This window comes from Prinia subflava, chromosome Z, assembly GCF_021018805.1.
Source record: "Prinia subflava isolate CZ2003 ecotype Zambia chromosome Z, Cam_Psub_1.2, whole genome shotgun sequence".
NCBI lineage: Eukaryota > Metazoa > Chordata > Aves > Passeriformes > Cisticolidae > Prinia > Prinia subflava.
The window spans coordinates 45427864-45445084 of NC_086283.1; the positions used below are offsets into that span (position 1 = coordinate 45427864).

Here is a 17221-nt window from a genome sequence, read left to right on the forward strand (position 1 = left end):
GCTGAAAGAATCAGGTGGGGCCTTAGCACCAAGCAGTATATTCCTATGTCTACATTTCTGCACTCTTAGTTGAGAATATTCTTCCCTTTATGCAGGTATGATTTTATTCAGTGTGTGCTGTCTAACATATGATTGCCCATTTTTCAGATGAAAATGCCTCTGGTGTGGTTTAGGAAGGATGAAATGGCAATATTTATAAAATCTTACCTTTATTTTTTGTGAAGGCTTCAGTATTTTTCAGACTTATTTTATCTTATCTCTGAAAATAGTCTATTTACATGTATGTATGGATGTGCACATTAGAATCTACTTTGCTTGTTTTGTTTTCTGCATGAGCTAATTGAGTTTAATTACACTTTCATTATGGAGTTAAAAACCACTTTGGTTGTTGGTGATGGACTTCCAGACACTGAGAGCAGGGAGTGGCCATAAAAATTAATGAAATGTGAAAGACATTTCAGAAAAGAATCTGTTATCACTTTTCACATTTTTCTAAAAATTAAGAAATGTAAGCAGTTCCACATTTGCATCTTTCAGTTCAGTTTTTAAAATTGATAGTTCTAATTTTTAATGAGCTTGCACAGCTAGGTGTTGAAGAGATCATAAACTGCCATAGTTTATTCTCATGAACTGTTAAAATTACAGGGAAAAGACAAAAGGCAGCAACTGAACTTGTACATGAAGAGGAACATTCCTCTTTTCTGTGAAACTTCAGGTATGTTGAAACTTCAATACCTCAGAGGTTTGACTTCTGTGTAAGCCTAAAAGACTGATTATAGAAGACTGCAAATATCTTGAGATTTTCAATGTAAATTTTTACAAGTTTTGAGATGGCCACAGATCCTTTGAGCAAGGACCTGTGTCCTCTGTTGTTTGGGTTTTTTAAAGTTCTGTTGGTTTTTTTTTTTAATCACATTTTCATCAGGATTCCATCAAACAAGTTGTGAGCTAACATTAGCAAAAATGCCTTTTTCATTTTATCTCTCAAAAATCTGTACCTCTCTTCTAGTACTGAGATTCTGCTTTGTAAATTAGTTAAAACATTCTGGAAGGTTCTAAGTTTCCTTTGTCACAGGAGCCTTCTTAAAGCATCAATATCTTGAATACGAGCTAGAACCACAGACTCATTACTGCAACTAAGGCAGAGATTGTTGTGTTTTTCTGTGTTGCATTGTGATCAGACATGACAGTAGTCATGAACCAGTCTGTTAGATCAATGCAACTGTATAATTTATTTTCAGGGGGATTTTATGGTAATTTTTCTCATTTCTTTGGTACCTCTTAGAGAGCAGTACCTATCAGAGAGCAGCGCTCAGCTCTGCTTTAGCTTAATGCAGATATATGCTTCTGTGGCTGCATGGATGTCAGAGGTGCTTCTGGTGGGTCTCTTGTCTATTTATGCAGGTTTTGCTTCCTTACATTTTAAAATGACATTTATCATTGGTAGCTGATACATACAGTGTTGAAGAAAATTATCATCTTTAAATTTAGATATTAATCCCTAAGGCTGTGGCTATGCCTTCATTTTGGTAGGAAGGATATGCTCATCCTCCAGGCCAGGGATACTGACAGAATCCCTCTGCTGACCTTGCCACAGCTGCAGGAGAAAAGCTGCCTCTGCTCTCTGTGGTAGTGTGCTCATCACACAGTACAGTGTCAGGCTAAGTGGTGCCTCCAGTCATTTCTTCTTCTGTGTGGGCATGTTTCATCCAGTCCTAACTCACTCAGCCCCCCTTCTCTTCTTTTTCTCTTGCATGCATCTCAGAAGCACAAAAAGGCATGCCACCATTTCAGTCCATCAAGGGGGTCACCCCAGAAATGCCCAGTGGAGCATTACTGTTGTATTGTAGTGCTCTCCAGCCCCAAGAACAGGCCAATGCTTTGGGATATATTGCTTTTATGTGGTGAGTTGAGACACAGGACATCAGTTTAATGGGAAGGCATTCAGTTTAATTTATATAGTGCTTATGAAAAAAAAAAAATTAAGCTTAAAGCAGATCTCAGCAATTTCTAAATGTGCTGCTATCAAACTGAAAGTGTTGGATGGGTTTGGCTTGTTATGTATGCAGTTAATAAGCTATCAAAACTGCCTGCCAGCAACATAAGAAAATAGTTTGGACTGGCACTTTGCTGTGCTGTGTAGACTGCGTCTTAGATGTAGTGGCAATAGGAAAGCCAGAAATAAAATGTACATCAATACTAGCAGCAGCTTACAGACAGGATTTTCTTCACAAACTCCTTTTAATATCTTCTCGTAGATGGGTAACAATTAATTCAGTGAGTGTTTCCAACAAACTCCTTTCCAAATGTAGCAAGAGCAACTTCACAATAGTACAGTTTGTATAGCTGCTAAATTGATAAATCATATTCAAGCCATCTAGCAGCTTCTGAATGTTCCCTGCATTCTCACATTTCCAGATGTTAAAGACATGTCGCATCAGAAGACATGTAGACTAATAAACATTAGGTAGAGGTGTAAACGATGCCCTAAATGGAATTAGTTGCTGTAAATTTCTCATGCTGTTGTTTTGCCTGTACTTTGGCGTTTTGTTTGTTTGTTTTGTTTGCTTTTACTTTGTTTTTGTTTATGCCAGGTTATGCCATATTTAATTCTGCTAAACTTTAATTCATTCCTGTATTGAGAGGAAAATTACAAGGCTTTAATGCTCTACAAAAATGGGCAGTTGATTTGCATAACAAAGTCATGTCTGCTTTACCAATCAATGTTGTTGCATCGCTGCTTGCATAATGCTGATCAAATATTTGGACTCTGTATTGTGGAGATCTTAGCAAGCTGTAGACTGTGCTCTAGCACTCTTTACCTGCTATGACTGTTTCTCACTGCCTGTGAAATGCTTCAGTGTTTTTCCAAGTTGATGTCTAGCACATGTAAGTCAGCTGGGTCAGTAGCCAAGACTAAACATTCTTCATGAAAAGTGAGCAGGAGCTCAGCCTCCCAGCTGGCAGTGTAAACCACTGCTGCAGGGAGCACAGTTTTGTGCTGGAGTAGGTGAGGACAAGCAGTCTGGTGACATGGTTAAAGAAACCATAGGGCGCTTTCAATCCTGTCACCTGTACCCAGATTGCATCTGCTTTGTGGTAAGGTAGGCATGTGCCAAGTGAAGCAGTGGGCTGGTAGAGATCATTGGTTTTGCTGAATTTGGAAGCTACATGGATGAAGCAGGTGTGTCAGTGGGTGTAGTTTAGCTAAGATGGATCATGACTCATAAACATGCTCCAGATTAGGATGCATACTAGATGGATACATGGTCTGTGTTCTTTTTACTCTCTTTTTCCACTCCATATATTGTCATAATGTGCTTTTGCCACTCATCTGCCTAAAGTACAGCAACAAAATTTAAAGCTGCAATTCTGTCTATGTAAAGAAAACAATTTCCTTTGAAAGCCTCACAAAATTGCTTTGGAGACATGAGAGTGGTATGGAAGTTTGAATTAATATATCATTTTATGGTGTACACTCTTTAAAATACAAACCCTATATTTATACATGATAGTAGAGCATGATAGGTCAGGAGCTGGCAACTGGTAGCATTCCAGATGAGAAAGCCAGTGCTGTGCACCTTTCTAAGAAGGAAATCTGAGAACTCCAGAATTTTTAGTGGGTTTGCACTAGTTTTGCTACTCTCTCAGAATCTCCTTATCACCATCCAGCTGAATGAGCTGCTTACATTAAAGAAACAGGCAGGTACCAAATTTTTTGGCACTCTGAGAAATATAGCACAGATGTCTTCTTTCTCTGTGGCAGTGCCGTGTTGGGCAGGGCTCCCACTACTGATGTGTGGTGAACTTGTAAGAAACGTGGGTTTGAATGCAGATCCCTTTGCACAAAAGTAAAAATCTTGTGGGCATTTTATTGCCCACCGATTCAATATAGAGACTGACCAAATTGGTACTGTTGTCATCAGAGGTAGAGATATCATATAAGAATAGATTCTCTGCTCCTTTCCTGTACTGCAAAAAAGCAGAGATTGGCATGTCTTCCAGCTAACAGCCACCTTTTTAATACCAATTGCTTCCTTTTCTCATACTGGTGTCCTGCTGGGGACAGAGAGTGTTGAAAAAAGCACACAGTGTTCTGACTGTCTTCAGCTCTCTGTCAGCTTTTGAGCTTCTGCCAGCTTCTCTTTGTCAGCTCCCAAGGCCTCTCTAAACTTCAGAGGTGCTGGGGTTGTGACCAGCTTTCTGGCTGAACTTAAACTTTGCAGAGAGCCAGCCTCCTGAAGTGTGTGTTTGGTAAACAGGCAAGACTTCAGTAATAAGTTTAAATGCATGAAATTAATTCTGTTACTGTGGATGCATTGCGGCATCACTGCTGTCAGCCCACTTCTGTCTGTCACAGCAATGCAAAACATTGATTCCAATTCCTGCCAGCTGTAGGGTAGTGCCCTCCTTATCTGTCGTGGTGTCGGTGCCTCTAGACAGGGACTTTCCTTACAGAGCTGCAGCATGGGGCAGTACTACACCAGCACTTCCGCAGCAGTTCCTTCCCTGCCCTCAGCCTGTTTGATCCACTTGCCAGAGGACAGCCTCCGGTGCATTGCAGCAGAGACTCTGCAGTAACTCCTGTCAGTGCAGAAGCTTGCGGCATGCTCTCATACTGTGCACTAGCGCTGAATGAGAATGACTTCCCCTCGGTCGCTGGAGTTGCAGAAATTCTGCAGTATGGTCCTTGGTAGTAGTTACGAAGCAAAAGGCTGCATGAGATTGAAGAAAGGATTGTTCCAGCCACCCTCTTCCCTCCCCTTTGAATACTCTAGCTGAAGATGAAAAATAAAAAGGGATTAAATCTAAATGAAAAGAGTAAGAACATGGGACAGGTTCGCAATGCATATTTCTTAGCATATAACAATGCTGGAGATTGGAATTCTGACCTTTATCCTTCTTGAGGAGATGTTGTTCAGCTGAGATATTTTGCTTTTGCTTCACACTGGCATTACTGGAGAGCCTATCCCACAAAGGGTTTCATTCTTGGTTTGACAGGCTTTAGCAATGGCTTGTCTTGCACACTGACAGTTCCTGCATCTTACGTATGTCACATCTACAGCCAATTTCCCTGGCTTTCTGACCTGCCTTCAGACTGTTAGTGGAACTCATAAACAGGGCTGTGGGCCCTACTACTAGCAGCTGTGAGGACTAGCAAGGCCAAGCTATTGTATATATATAAAGGGTATTTAGAAGATGCTTTGTGAGAGAAGAAGGCAAGCCTTTTAGAGTCCAGTCATAGCCTTCCCTGCTTGAGTTTCCAAAATTCAGTTTACTTCCTGTTCTTTGAATAGCAGACGTTATTGTTCACACTCGGAATCCAACAGCAGAGTCAAGGGAACTTTTAAGGGTGAATAAAGCTAGAGAGCCTGTGGCTAGTTTGGTGTTGTGGTAGAACAGGCCAGCAAACAAAGATTTGTAGCAGGAAGAAAATGATTTCAGTTCCATCAGGGGACAGAGTATATTATTCCCTGATTAAATATATCTACTGAGTGACAGACGGGAAAGAGAGAAGATAATCTCAGGCTTGTCTGGCAGATGCTTACGTAAAATACATCACAAACGTTTCTGCTAGATATGCTGCTGAGGGAAAGCAGCAGCAGGTGCAAATTAATGCTAAACATTTTCCTATGTGCTTTGCAAGTGCATTTCTTCATTTTGCCATGGAGAAAACAAAGCCTCAATGGCATGATCAGAGTCTCAGTGAAAACAGGAAATAAAAAATTAAGTTCTCTGGAGATTCTTAGATCTCTAGGTTTTTTTACTTTTGCCTTTCACACTGTCTTCATGACCCATTACAGCTTTTATGGTAGCAGTGGTGTCACTGTGCTCCTCAGTTCTGTATGGGAAAGATGTTCTGGTGCTGAGCTCCAGTTGGAATGATGGCTGCCATTGCGGCTGTACAGTTGAAGAAGAGAAATTTACCAAGGAAATGTAAATGGACATTACTGTAACTTAAATGTATGTTAAATCTGGATCCTATTTTCATTTTACTACTGAAGTGGCTTTTCTAGATGCTCATGTTGTGTTCTATTGACAGTCTGTATTTTGCACAAGTTGTCTACATATGTAAAAGAAAAAGCAGAATAAAATTCAAGTAATTTCAAATGCAGTATTGAGTATGATAAGCTTTCCTTGTGAGATCTGTTGTGTTTAATGGAACCGTGGGGTTTGCTCAATTTCACTAACAAATAACTACAGTGTGAATGTAAGGCTTATCCCACACTTTTGGCTTCTTGTGAGATTTACCACGTTTGTTGAGTTTCTTGAAGTTTTCCAAAACTAATGATACTGGGTCATTTGGCTTATAAATGAGGATTGCCCTTATTTAGATGGTTCTGGAAGAATTGAGTGAGATTGCTCTATATCAGCTGAAATAATTTTCAGTATATGATAAACTGCTATGAATCAACACTGATGTTTTTCTACATCCTCTTAATGTTTCTCAGATAAGGTATCTCCATATTAATCTGGAAAAGTCCTTTTATTATTCTATAATTTAATGCCAGTTGAGAAAGAAAAAGTATAAAATGCAGCTAATTTACATGTGCTTTTGTGGTGGGTTTTCCTTACAGTTCCTATTCTAATTTATCTGAATAAGCAGAAGAGCTCCTCTCTTGCTGACTGTTATTTCCAAGAATGTGATTTGCTACAAGATGCTTCATAATGTACAGAGAACCAGGGTTATGATCATAAATCTAAATTGTAGATGTCACATGCTTTCTATGGTAACAAATTCTGATACCATAAATGCCAAACAGTGCAGGATCAGCCGGACACAAAAATTAGCTGCAAGTGGCAGTTTTTTTCTTACTCTGGTGTGTGGACTAACAGCATTAAAAAAAAATTTAAAAAAATAAAATAAAAAAAATATTTAAAAAGTCTTGGTTAGAGACTGTGCTTTTTTAAAATAAAAGTGTTCCTTTTCAAATGTTTCCTTCTGAAAAGCCTGCAATCTTGGAAAACCTTCACCATATTTACACAGACTTCTTCCCATTAAAATGTGTACTTCTCACCACTTTCTTTTGCAAGTCAGCCATATCTTCATTGTGTTTGAGAAGCTCACAAAGCTCACAGCATTTTAGAGCCTATTTGAAAATTTCAAACAAACCTGAAGATAATTCTGTCCCTGTGCTTCCTTATTGAGACAGAAAAAACTCAAGATGGCAAAAACAGCATGGAAGAACTGTAGAAACCTGTGGAAGAAATATTGAGCAATCAGGAATTAGAAATCAGTAGGGTGACTTGAATTTAGTGAGCATGAACTACAGAGCGCATTCTCTTTCTCCATTGTGAATTTGTAAGTTTCATTCATTACTCTTTCCTATGGCTTTCATATTCATAAAAAACTTCTTTCTACCAACCTGCCCACTGTGTGACAATTTGATAGGACTGTGCTGTCAACAGCCTTCCTTTGAGGAACAGAAAATTGTGCCATGGATACCATGGTGCCATTGGAGTTAGGAATGCATGCAATAAGGAGACAGTTACTTTTCAGTCTTACTGTGGTAAGACCACTTTGCAAACAGGGCGTTCAATTTGCATCAGAGGGAAAGGCAGTGTATTGTGTTGGTAATCTATTTAAAGCTGTTTTTCTCCTCCTCTATAGAAACAAAGCTGCTGTCTATGCTTGCTGCCAAACTAGTATGTCATTAAATTAATCAAGCTGCAAACTCAGGTGACTTCTAGTGTAGTTTAATGCAGTCTTATTGCACCTTCACGTTTGGGTAGTATTGTATCATACTCTTCAGGATTTTCTGGTAGCGGTTGTTTGACTTGTGAGTTGTTCAGAACTCTGATACAATGCAGTGTCCTGGCTGTCTAATGTGTGTTTGATTTATAATATTATTTGGTGAATAGAGAGACATGACAGCATCAGGGACACATGTTTAGAGGACTGATGTATGAGATAGTAAGTGATCATCACTGTATTCCATAAAAGGTTAATGGAATTTTCAAAATATTCATAGTGAGTGCACAAGCATACTTTTGTCCTTTGACATGCTGCATCATAACACAGCAATACACTAAAAAAAAAAAAAAAAAAAAAAAAAAAAAAAAAGTTATTTGCTCAAATATATGAAAAATGGAACAAATGGCTTCATAACTATGACTTAACAAGCTTTGTTGTTTCACGTGAAATCCATCTACTAAATCTCATTCCTGGTACTATGGCTTATGTTCCAGCTACTGTCAACATTTACCAAAATCTGTGTTCCTAATATTAACTACCAGGAAAAAAAGAAGTTTATTTTTCCCCGAAGTGTAAGAAGTTTTTTGTTCCTACTGAAACCATTCTGACCAGCAGATGTCAGAGTCATATTCTGCCTGGGTGGAAATAAGATCGTTATAAAATTGGAATTTACTCTAAAAACTATATAGCACTGGTTTTCAGTCAAACAAAGTATGAAGATATCAACAGTAAAACATGACAATATTAGGGGTGGAAGAAGTCTGTATATTCTTGATTCATAAAAATGTTTTCAGCATATCCCCTCCTTCCTTAAAAAGCCAAATTTTAAATCTCTTGAAAAATAAGAACCAGAATGTTGATACCTTGAAATGATGTGGCCAGGGAGATTTTTAGTCTCTGGGTAGATGTAGCTGTTAGCTGACGATGTTCCAGAGAGCTTCTGAAATCTTTGGCACGAGAGCAGATCCTGAGCTGATGGAAGCTGGCGTGGCTTCATGACCTAAGATAATCAAATCTGACAATTTAGAGACTGATGGAGTGGTAGCCTTAGTGAAATGCTTTAACAATTGATTTGGAGGATCAATGTGATAAACGCCAATCACTCGCTTTTTGAAATTTATGAGAATTTAATAAAGAATAAAAATTGGTTACAAAAAAATTAATACAATAATAAAAGTTTAAAAAGTTTTCAGAGACAGGACAAATAATGAGACAATAAGAGCAAAGAAAGGTAGCCTGGGACTACGTCCCCCCTCCCTCCCAGACAAAGGCTGTGAAGGAGAAGGGCCCCGTTAGGGAGAAGCCTCTCTATTTTTAAGGACAAACTTTAATGATTATGCATACTTTATCTAAGAAAAGCCCGTTTGCCAAGAGCCTTTTGCAAAACCCCTGGTGTCCTGGAGTCTGGCTTAACCAGGTAGCTTTGTGGATTCAAGGAGATATGCATGGTCTGGCTTGACCAGGGTGGTTTCGAGGAGATATGCATCTTTCCCTCTGAAACATCCAAGAGGGGTTTTAGTCTGGCTTGTTGTAATTGTTCTCTCTGTGTAGAAACCTCTGGGTTATCTTCTCTTTGCTCTTGAGCTAAGGACAATACCTTACACACAATTCTTACTTAGATTCAATGTTAAAAACTACATTTACTATATTATTTAAAATGTTAATATTGCATAACTTTTCTACCTAGCATATTACATATAGTAAATATCTGCGTAGAGCCACACACACAATATACCTTTTTCACAATCAATATAAGCAGACTGAAAAATATATCTTAAATTTATTCAATACTACTACAATGGCATAGACATAGGCCCTATTGCAAATGCCTTTCTCAGGCCTAAAGGTCTCTTGACCACTTTCGATTTTGGCCTTGAAAAGGGAGAATGACACCCTCCTTTGAGCCGATTACCCCCTTCTGCTTTAAGGGGCAAGAACTGTTGAGGGTTTAATTTTTGTTCTTAAATCTGAATTCTTAATTTGAGTTCTCATCTCTGACTGCTTGAGTGACTGTGATCTTCAAGGAAAAAAAATCAAAACCAAACAGGGCTTAAATTTTTAAGTGGCATTTTAGTTCAGCTGGTTGTTTTTTTTCTGAGGTCTGTCAGTGCTTCTCCAAAGCAAAGGTTTGTCTGGATAATGGAGGTGAACACAGTTCCTTGAGGGCCTGTAATGTAACTATCCTGAGAAGAGACTCCTAGCCCCAGAAGGCCTGAAGACTTAACAGCTCATCTCTCTCTTCTTTGACTCACCCCTCTTTTTAATAGTACTTGTCACAGAGCTTTACAAATTAATTTTCTGCTTACCGCATAGTTTGTTTAGCCACCTTAAATGAATGACTCTTGATGGTAACTGTGAGCTAATATTGACAAGGTGAGCAAAAACTGAAAGCAGTTTAGGAGAGAGGGGTGACCTGCCTTTTTGACTATGCAGTGACACTCCAGAAGACTGTTGGTCTGTGTTTGTGTCATGTGTTCCACAGCTAGAGTAGTGATAAATGCGAAAGAAAGGAGCAATTGCCATGGTTTATAGATGTGAAGTAGGACATTTAGGGCATCTATGGGGATGAGAAGACATGTCTTTGCAAATCCTCATCAACCATGAAGATATTTCAAAATGATGAAATGTAGAGCTACAGCCAAAAAGGGCTAGGAGATTAATTACTTTCGATTACTTTTAGCCTTAGAGTTGAACTGCAGGTATTAAAAATCTATTTTAAATATTTAAGTGCTAGCATATTAGCATACTGTTATTTTCAGGGATGTGGAATCTTTATGGTAGAAAGCTCCTGTGCAGATTTAGCCATATTATCTATATAGTAGGATATCCATTTGCAGAAGATTCATTCATGAAACTAAAAATTAATAAAAACTTTTAGAGCACTGAAACTATCCCTTGTCCACTACTCCTGACATTACTGTTTGATTCTCTTGGGGCTCTTCACTTATCTCTGAAGGGCACAAGTTTGGTAGTAGAGATCACACAAATTCATTTGTATTCAGATTATTGATAGGAGGATGTCTCTCTGGTTTTGCACATCTCTTTTTTACAGGAAAGATGGGATAAAAACAATTCCTTGGTTTTTGTCATAGTATTGTTGTTTTGTTAGTGCACCATGTTGGCTACTTATTTGTGAGATGCTGACAGAAAACAAACAGAGCTGATAGCTGTTTCCTATTGCACAGATAATTACAGCCTGCATTAGTAAGTGCTTAGCCATGATGCACTTGCAGCTTTGTTGTAGTGAACTGAAGTGAATTTAAAATCATACAAATGTCTGGATTTTACTAATTGCATGTGAGTGACCATGGGTATTTCTCCTCTTTATACTAAAAAATAGTAAAATTACTTACCACAGTAGTTAAAACCAAGAGGGGAAAAGTGAAAATTTTCTTTTCTTCTTCTTTATTGCCGGAATCACTTCACTGAAATCAGCAGTTAATAACTTGCATGGTGATTCATTTCTAATGACAAATATCATCCCAGTGAAAGATTTATACATTCACTGGATCATATGCACCTGATTTAGTGGAGGGATTATACCACTAAAAGACTTTGTGACTGACAATACAGTTGTTAAAATCCATTTTGAATGGTGCTGCAGTACTGTTCAAGTCTATTGTCAATATTATTGACTGCAAAGGCAAACATAGTTCAATGTATTATATTGTATCAGGGAAATGAAACAGTGGCACAACATAATTTTCCAATTAGTTTTCAAACTGAATATTCTATAAAAATCCAGAGTGTTTGCTAAAGTCATACTACCAAGAGTTCCCTTTATTTCTTTCTTTCTAGATAAGCGAGTTGTGTATTTTATATATAACTAACATAACACTCATGCTCTTTCATGGTGTGAATATAGGGGGTTTTTTTCATCAATCTCTCTGTCTGTCAAGTTTATATATAAACTCTTGATTTTGACTGATGATCTATTTTGAGTTTAGTCAGTATCTGAAAGTTATCAGGCATGGGTGCCTCTTGCCTTCTGGATGGCTAGAGCCACACCTTGGGAGCTTCTTACTGCTTTGTGCCCAGGCATGGTTTCTATCCTTGGTCAAAGATTGGGTCTCTGAGGCATAAGCAGTAATATGTCAGTAATATGTTATTTCTGAGTGTTTAATTTTAGAGTGTGTTTGAAATAAGTTTTTCAGAAGGCATAATAAGTCTGACTGTTGTATTGAACAATTGACTGTTGTATTAAGAGGAAAAAACTTTCCTCTTAAGAGCATTTCTACAAGGAAATGTAGTTAGATTTTTCAGTTTTTCCTGAATCTGTTTGTTGTTCTTTTTTTATTTGCAGAAAGTGAGCGAAAAAGTAGGAGGTGCAGAAGGAACAAAGCTAGATGATGATTTCAAAGAAATGGAAAGGGTAAGTCTTAAGTACAGCGTATATTCATTATTACCATGCATTTTTTCTTTCTAGGGCAGAAATTTTAAAGATTTTGTCCTGGAATCATTTAGAGAATTTTGAAATCCTTGATGTTTACTCAGCAGGGTGGAGAGGGCTGAATTTTCCATTTTCTATTTATTTTTGTTTTCTATCCAAGGGATATGTAATGTATAGCTCTCTATAATGCCAGTATTTCATTCAGAGATTGAGGCTGAAGTCAGCTAGAAATTAGCTGCATGTAAACCATTGTAGAGGATCTCTGAAAACTGAGTGAGTCTACAGGACAGACATTTAAGTGGCGAAGGGTGTTGGTAATTCTCAGCTCCTTGAGTATCAAGGCACTGGGCATGACTGTGACACTGGGGTATTCATTCACAGGTTCAGAGGTCCTGTTAGGTAGCCTCCACTGGCAATGTGCTTCAGGTAGAGGGGTCTAACCCTCCAACAGGCTGCTTGGTGGGGCTGGTAGTGATAGCAAGCATTGAGTGTCCCAGGGGAGGGAGAAAAAAAAGGAAAAAAGCCACAGCTGTGTGTGGCAGTGATAGTATTTCACCTGAAAGGGTTTGTAGGGGCAGCATTTTTTCAGGCTTCAACTTCGAAAAGTACTACCAAATCTTGTAGTAAAAGCTTGTGCTAGGAGATTTGTAAGGTATGTATCTAATATATAACTCTGATTAAGAGAAAAAGAAGCTATTTATCTGTACATTTGTATAATGAGGTGGAGGAAAAATCTTGGATGGACAATAAAGGGCATATCCTTTGTACTTCTTTATACATAGAAAGCATAGAGCTGGTTTCTCCCTCTCAGCTTCTGTTTGAATGGGTAACCTGTATAGGCATTCCTACTGGAAGATGTTAACAAGGATTCAGAAAACTAGAGTAAAATTTAGAGTGGAAAACAGGACATTGCAACAGCCAGGTGTGGGTCCCACGTCATGCTTGTGAACAGGATGGGTTGGCAGCCCAGGAGACAGGAGCACTGAAAGCTGAGGAGGGAATGGAGTAAACAGTTGCCTCCACACTCCTCTCTTGGCCCTGTGTCCACTGCCAGCTTTCCTGCAGGCAATGGACATGATCCTTCTGCACATACCTGGCCTTCTGTTTCCTCGCCCCCACTATCCTCTGCAGCCTCCGAGCCATTTCTCTCTTCTCTGTTCTCTGCCAGCAGTTCAGCTGCTTATTCACCCAAGTCTGGCAGACCTCTCCTGCTTCTCTATGTAAAGGAAAGCAAGACCTGGCAGATGGCAGTGGCAACAGGAAACAGAAAGACATAATGACAGCATGATGCAACCAACCTATCTCAGGTGTTCTTTTTTAAAATAGGAACTTGCCATTATAATAAAGGAGTTCACTCTGTGGGACACAAGCTGCCCTGCAGAGAAATGCAATGTGTCCTTATACATACAGAGTACAGGACATTATGGAAATTCCTCAATCTGCCAAAGCAGCATTTTTTTCTGTGAGACCTGATCCTGAGAATAAGAATAATTGCTTACTTCGCTACATTTAGTCTAGGATGTGGATAGGAACTGCTTCCTAAGAAAGGAAGATTTCTTACTACAAAATAAAGTAGAAGAAAGTAACACTATTCAGTTCTAAGTTTTTGGAAGTCCTAAATATGGGAATCAGTCAGGGAGAAATAAACGGTCAGTGCATTCATGCTGATAGGTTTCTTGAAACTGGGAACTGAGTGATATTTAGTCTTCCTTACCCCAATTTTACCAGACTTTGCTCTGGAAGGAGTAAACAACCCATTTTATTGTTAGCAGTGACTTCTGCTTTCCTCTCATTTTGCCAGTTATTAGGCAATCAAAGATGGACAGTTTTCCAAAAAGTTGTCAGTGACTGGTCTATCAAAAAGATGATATTGTGGAGCCATCCCTCTTGTGGATGATTCCCAGGGTGATATAAGGGATTAGCACTGTACAATGATCAAATCTATCTAAAGCACTGTACAACGTATCAAATTCACATATTCTAAAGTACTAAATTCTGTACTAATGGCCTTACTTGGGAATGGACCTGCTACAAACTGAAATGGTGGACTCATGCTTTAGTATTTTTCCAGATATTGCCACCATTCAGGTACCATGGCTGTTCTGAAGTACATAAATATAAAATAATAAGAGTTAAAAGAATTTACAAGAACAAGATGAGAGAAAAACTTCTTCCTTGTGTCTAACTTCCATGTTTCTTTTTGTTTAACCCTCTGTCCTCTAGAAAGTGGATGTTACCAGCAGGGCAGTTATGGAAATAATGGCAAAGACAATAGAGTATCTTCAGCCAAATCCAGGTAACCTACTTTCACAATTTTACAATTTTGCAGCACTTTCTGAAAACACTCTTTCTTACTGGCATTAAGTCTGACAGATCTCATCCTCACTGGTGCAATTAAGGTTGACACAGAATTGGTGAAGTTACCCTAAAGTAAACAACAGAGGTGAATACAGGCCTCTGTGTTAGGGTGTTGTGGTGAATGGAGTCTGGCTTTGGAAGGCTTGTTTCCCTTTTGAGTCTTCTTTCTTTAGGTAAGTGGGCAGCACGTGCCCATGAACCAGGTGCACTTACCTTTGGGAACCAGCATGTCAGCACTGTGATGTCGGCGACTGAAGAGACCACGGTGTGCATGCATGAAGCCAATTTTATTGATTACATAGCTTAATAGATATACCTTTCCAGCTATAGCTAAAATTAGCAGTGATCACATCATAGCTTTTGAGGGGGACTCCCCTGGAGCTGGTGATGTCTGTGGCTGGCCTGCAGGAACTGGAGGCACTGGGGCAGCTACAGCCCTGGCATTGGGCACAGCCCTGGGCATGGGGCAGGTGAGGCCCAGCATCAGCCCACCCCTGGGGATCAGGAGAGGCATGGTAGGACTGTGTGCATGAGGCAGTTCTTTCCTTTACCTTCCCAGTCATGTGAAAGAAAAGGACCAGGAAGCCCTTGCTGACCATGAAAAAGCAAAATTCCAAAGAAATTTCCTTCATGGCACAAGAAGAGGTACCACTTTTCCTCTGGTCCTCTGGCAATTCCCCATCCTTAATACAGAAAAGGGATGGTGTGAAAGAGCTGTTGATGCCATATTGGAGAAATGGAAAGAAAATCAAGTGTTATCAAACACGTCTAAATTGAACTCTCAAAGTAGAAACCAATGAGTCTTTTCCATAGAGAGATGAAAGAACAGGTTTGATTGGGCTGGTGGAGAACTACATGTCCCTCTTCTGCCAAAGGTTTCTCACAGGGAGGGGTGATCTGGACCTGGAATAAACAAGTAAACCATTACAGTGAATATTATGGAAAACTGTAGGGATCTAGGAACATAAAGTGTTTTGATACTAGCGTAAGTCAATGCCAGCATCACTGCCAAGGTCAATGGAGTTAGCTTGTGATAAATCACAGAATCACAGAATATGCAGAATAGGAAGGGACTTTCAAGGATTATTGAGTCCTGGTGCTGTACAGAGTCATATCATATGCCTGAGAGTGTTGTACAAACACTTCTCAAACTCTGTCAAGTTGGTTCTGGGATCACTTCCTTGAAGGTAAAATTTGGTCTACCATAAGTATCTTAGCATTTTGTGGAACTACAGACCAAAATCACACATTTATGCTGAGAATTTTTATTCCTAATAGCTGGAAATAAATTTGAACTGCTGTGAAATGTTTCAACTCCATTGTGGTCTGCTGATGGACTGTTGCTGGTACAGATTAATTGGTGATATTTTTATGTTAGACCACAGAAGAGAAGATAGTATTTTGATGCTGACAGTGGATTTAAAAAAAAAAAAAAAAAAAAAAAAAAAAAAAAAAAAAAAAAAGGACTAGTATTTACAAGTTGAAGAACTTTCAACAAAAAATTGTTGAAAAACTTGAAGAACTGCTAAAGAGAAAATAATAATAACCAGAAGACTTTCTGTGTCAGCAGATGAAATTCTGTTTCAGACAACTTGAGTCCACAGCTTCACTGCTCATTGTAATGTACTCTGCAGGAAAAGCAGCAGGATTGGCAAACATTATGAGGATAGTGATAAAATTGTTAACTGCTGTCAGACTGCTGTTAAGTAACGCTGTGTAGACTGAGTAATAGACTTTGGCTGTTTAGTGCTTATTTGACTGCCTTCTTGACACATCTGAGTGATTGTGATTGTTGTGAACCATGAAAAAGGCTCATGGCAAAAGCAGAGAGCAAAATTTCTGCAGGTGGCTAAGGGTGCGATTCCAGGCACTTCAAGCAGATATCACTTTGCAGTGCTGCATTAAAGAACAGTTTCTGTAGTCTAGTTTCATATCCCTTCATCTGCTTGTAGCACATACAAGTAGAATAAAAAAAAATTAACATCGTAATAGGCAGGAGGAAGATATCCTTTTGTTTTTCAACACTTCATGTTGCTCATTCCACACGTAAGAGAAAAGGAGGACCAAACCTTTTCAGCACTCATCTGATCTTAGATTGTTTTAAGTCAGTTGCAAAAGGGCTCCCTATAGTGAGAAGAATTGTAATTTATTTTTTCAATTAAATAAAAACTTCTATGTTTTAAAATTCTCCCTACAGCTGTATTCTCTGTTACATGGGTCACCAAAAATGTCAGTTTTTAGTATTTCCCATTTGGTTTCTCACTTTCATAAAAATTAGGAATATTACATAGGGAAAGGGGAGGGAATTTAATTTAAAAAAAAAACACCAACCTAAACCCAAAACAAGCCACAAACAGGAAAAAACCTCTTTAACAGCAGTATTTTAGATTAAAAGTTTACCTGAGTTTGGTAGGAAGAAGAGGAGTTCGGATGTAGCACAAATTCCTTGATAAATAAGATGTGCCTGGTAGACACTTAGATAACATAGTACTGTGATACTACAGATCACCTGAGTCTACGGTGTTTTGAAACATCAATAAAAGAAATATGTATCATTGTCTAACTTCTGCTTTCTACTCTTATCTTACTGTGCAAAATATAGCCGCTTCATTTCTTCATATTCCCTCTTACATTTCTTTCTTTAATTTCTGAAAATACTCTCATTTGCTCCTGATTTAATTCAGGTTGCCTCTCCATTCCCCTGACTAATTTTTTGTGCCTTTTTTTTTGTTCTTCTGTATTTTCTTATTGCCACCATCATTTCAATGACATTTAAC

At 38.7% G+C, this 17221-nt stretch overlaps 1 protein-coding gene across 1 annotated transcript in view; it reads left to right on the plus strand.

Annotated features, from left to right (window-relative positions):
• SH3GL2 (SH3 domain containing GRB2 like 2, endophilin A1) overlaps positions 1 to 17221 on the plus strand; it is an 88813-nt gene that overhangs the window by 58879 nt on the left and 12713 nt on the right. The window contains exons 2-3 of the mRNA XM_063421605.1: positions 12000 to 12068; positions 14310 to 14382. Coding sequence (XP_063277675.1) covers positions 12000 to 12068; positions 14310 to 14382 — 142 coding nt within the window. The remainder of the gene's footprint in view (positions 1 to 11999; positions 12069 to 14309; positions 14383 to 17221) is intronic.